At 41.4% G+C, this 1891-nt stretch overlaps 1 protein-coding gene across 2 annotated transcripts; it reads right to left on the reverse strand.

The window, feature by feature from the left end:
• Positions 1-413: 413 nt before the first annotated feature.
• LOC138527949 (olfactory receptor 52K1-like) lies at positions 414-1421 on the reverse strand. 2 transcript variants are annotated; one of them, XM_069639345.1, is made up of 2 exons: positions 1410-1421; positions 414-1343 (listed from the first exon to the last, which is right to left on the reverse strand). In XM_069639345.1, the coding sequence occupies exons 1-2, from the start codon at positions 1419-1421 to the stop codon at positions 414-416; spliced, it is 942 nt and encodes a 313-aa protein (XP_069495446.1). The 2 variants fall into 2 exon arrangements, with proteins under 2 accessions (XP_069495446.1, XP_069495445.1); XM_069639344.1 differs by lacking the exon at positions 1410-1421 and having other exon boundaries at positions 414-1355.
• Positions 1422-1891: the final 470 nt, after the last annotated feature.

Below are 1891 nucleotides of genomic sequence, written 5' to 3' on the forward strand. Positions count from 1 at the left end.
GCTATTTACTGGTCACCCTGGAGTCTGTTTGGTACTCTTTGGGGTTTGCATTGGTTCATTATGGGGATTTACTGGTTAGGATTGATGATGGCGCTGGTAGAGAGGTGTATGTTTTCTTATGGTATTGGGTATTGAGAAGCACCAGTTCTTGGTGTTGACTAATAGGCGATCAAGTCCATCCTGTCCATAATGATGAATGGTATGTTGGTTGTCTTTCCACATGGCAGTAAACCTTCAATACTAGGTCCTGTATGTCAGCTACTCCTCTCCTCTAGATAGCGAAAAAGGAATGTGGGAGGGCCATGACTTGAGATACTTGTCATCAGCGAGGTTGTAATATTTTTTGACGATCTTGTTGAGTATGAGTGAAAAAATGGGAAGCAGTTGGTGTCAGCCTGGTTTGTTCTTGCTCCCTAAACCAGTCTCTGAAACTGTTTTGTGACCCTTTCACGAATCTGTTTCATCTGCACACCATAAACTATGGGGTTCACCATGGGCGGCGCCATGAGGTAGACGTTCACCAGCAAAATGTGAATGGGAGTCGGAATGTTCTTGCCAAACCTGTACAGTACAGTGGAAAGGATGACTGGGACATAAAACGCAAGAATAGCACAGATGTGGGAACCACATGTGCTAAATGCCTTGACGCGTGCATCCCTCGATGACAAACGGAAGACAGCTCGGAGTATTAGAAGGTAAGATAGCAAAATTAAAATTACATCAAACAGGACAACCAACAAAGCCACCACCATGCCATAGAGATTATTCAGGGTGATATCGGCGCAGGCCAGCTTTGCTACAGACATGTGTTCGCAGTAGGAGTGAGCAATAATGTTAGATTTGCAGAAGGACAACCGTAAGAGTAGATAGTTCAAAGGGGTTGTTGAAATGAGACATCTGATTAAAGCTACCAATCCTATTTTACAGATAACAGGATTGGTTAGAATTGCTGTATACCTCAAGGGATGGCAAATGGCAACATAGCGGTCAAAGGACATCACCAGGAGGATTGTGGATTCCAGGGCAGCAGTTGTGTGGATGAAGAACATCTGGGTGATGCAGGCCTCAAAATATATTTCTCCATAATTAAACCAAAGGATGGCCAGCATTTTCGGCATCGTGGTAGTGGATAATGTCAGATCAACAAATGACAACATACAGAGGAAGAAGTACATCGGCTGGTGGAGTGTTGGCTCAATCTTGATAAAAAACAGAAGCGTGCAATTTCCCATTACAGCAATAATGTACATGAAGCAGAAGGGGAAACCAATCCAGATGTAATGAGCTTCCAGACCAGGAATGCCCAACAGGATGAAGACTGTGGGGTGGATGATGCTGGAGTTGTCAGTGGCCATAATCTTCTTTGGATGGCATAGGCTTCCTTAGTAAAGGCTTCTTTCTGTCTAAATGTGATAGAACATAACAAAAGCATTAACAAAGCAAAATACCAACATTAATTTCATCATTAACTTCTTAAAGTCATGTCTCAACAATGGCTTTCAATTTAGAAATATGCTTTAAAAATTCCCAATCATCATAAAAACGATGCACACGGCTGAGTCTTTCTCAGAAAGATATACTACGTCTTCCAGAAGAGAAATTGTGTATTTCTGCTTCCCCTGAGTTACGTGCTCACCTCCAAAATGGGGACAGTTTGCACCTTGCAAGTTTTAATCCCACATCATGACTTAGCCCTTGATCCTTCAGTGTTCAGTAAATTAAGCATGTCATATATTAATTAACTTTAATAACATTATTGTAATGCTTAGTAGTCTGAGAAATGCTACATGAAGCACAATATAAGAGCGTACATTATTTATATTGTGTTATCCCAGGATCCAGCGCATAGTAGAAGAAAGGCCCTGTTTTCTGTTTCTTATTTACTTTAATT

Source organism: Ambystoma mexicanum, chromosome 7q (genome assembly GCF_040938575.1).
Source record: "Ambystoma mexicanum isolate Mex_15411 chromosome 7q, UKY_AmexF1_1, whole genome shotgun sequence".
NCBI lineage: Eukaryota > Metazoa > Chordata > Amphibia > Caudata > Ambystomatidae > Ambystoma > Ambystoma mexicanum.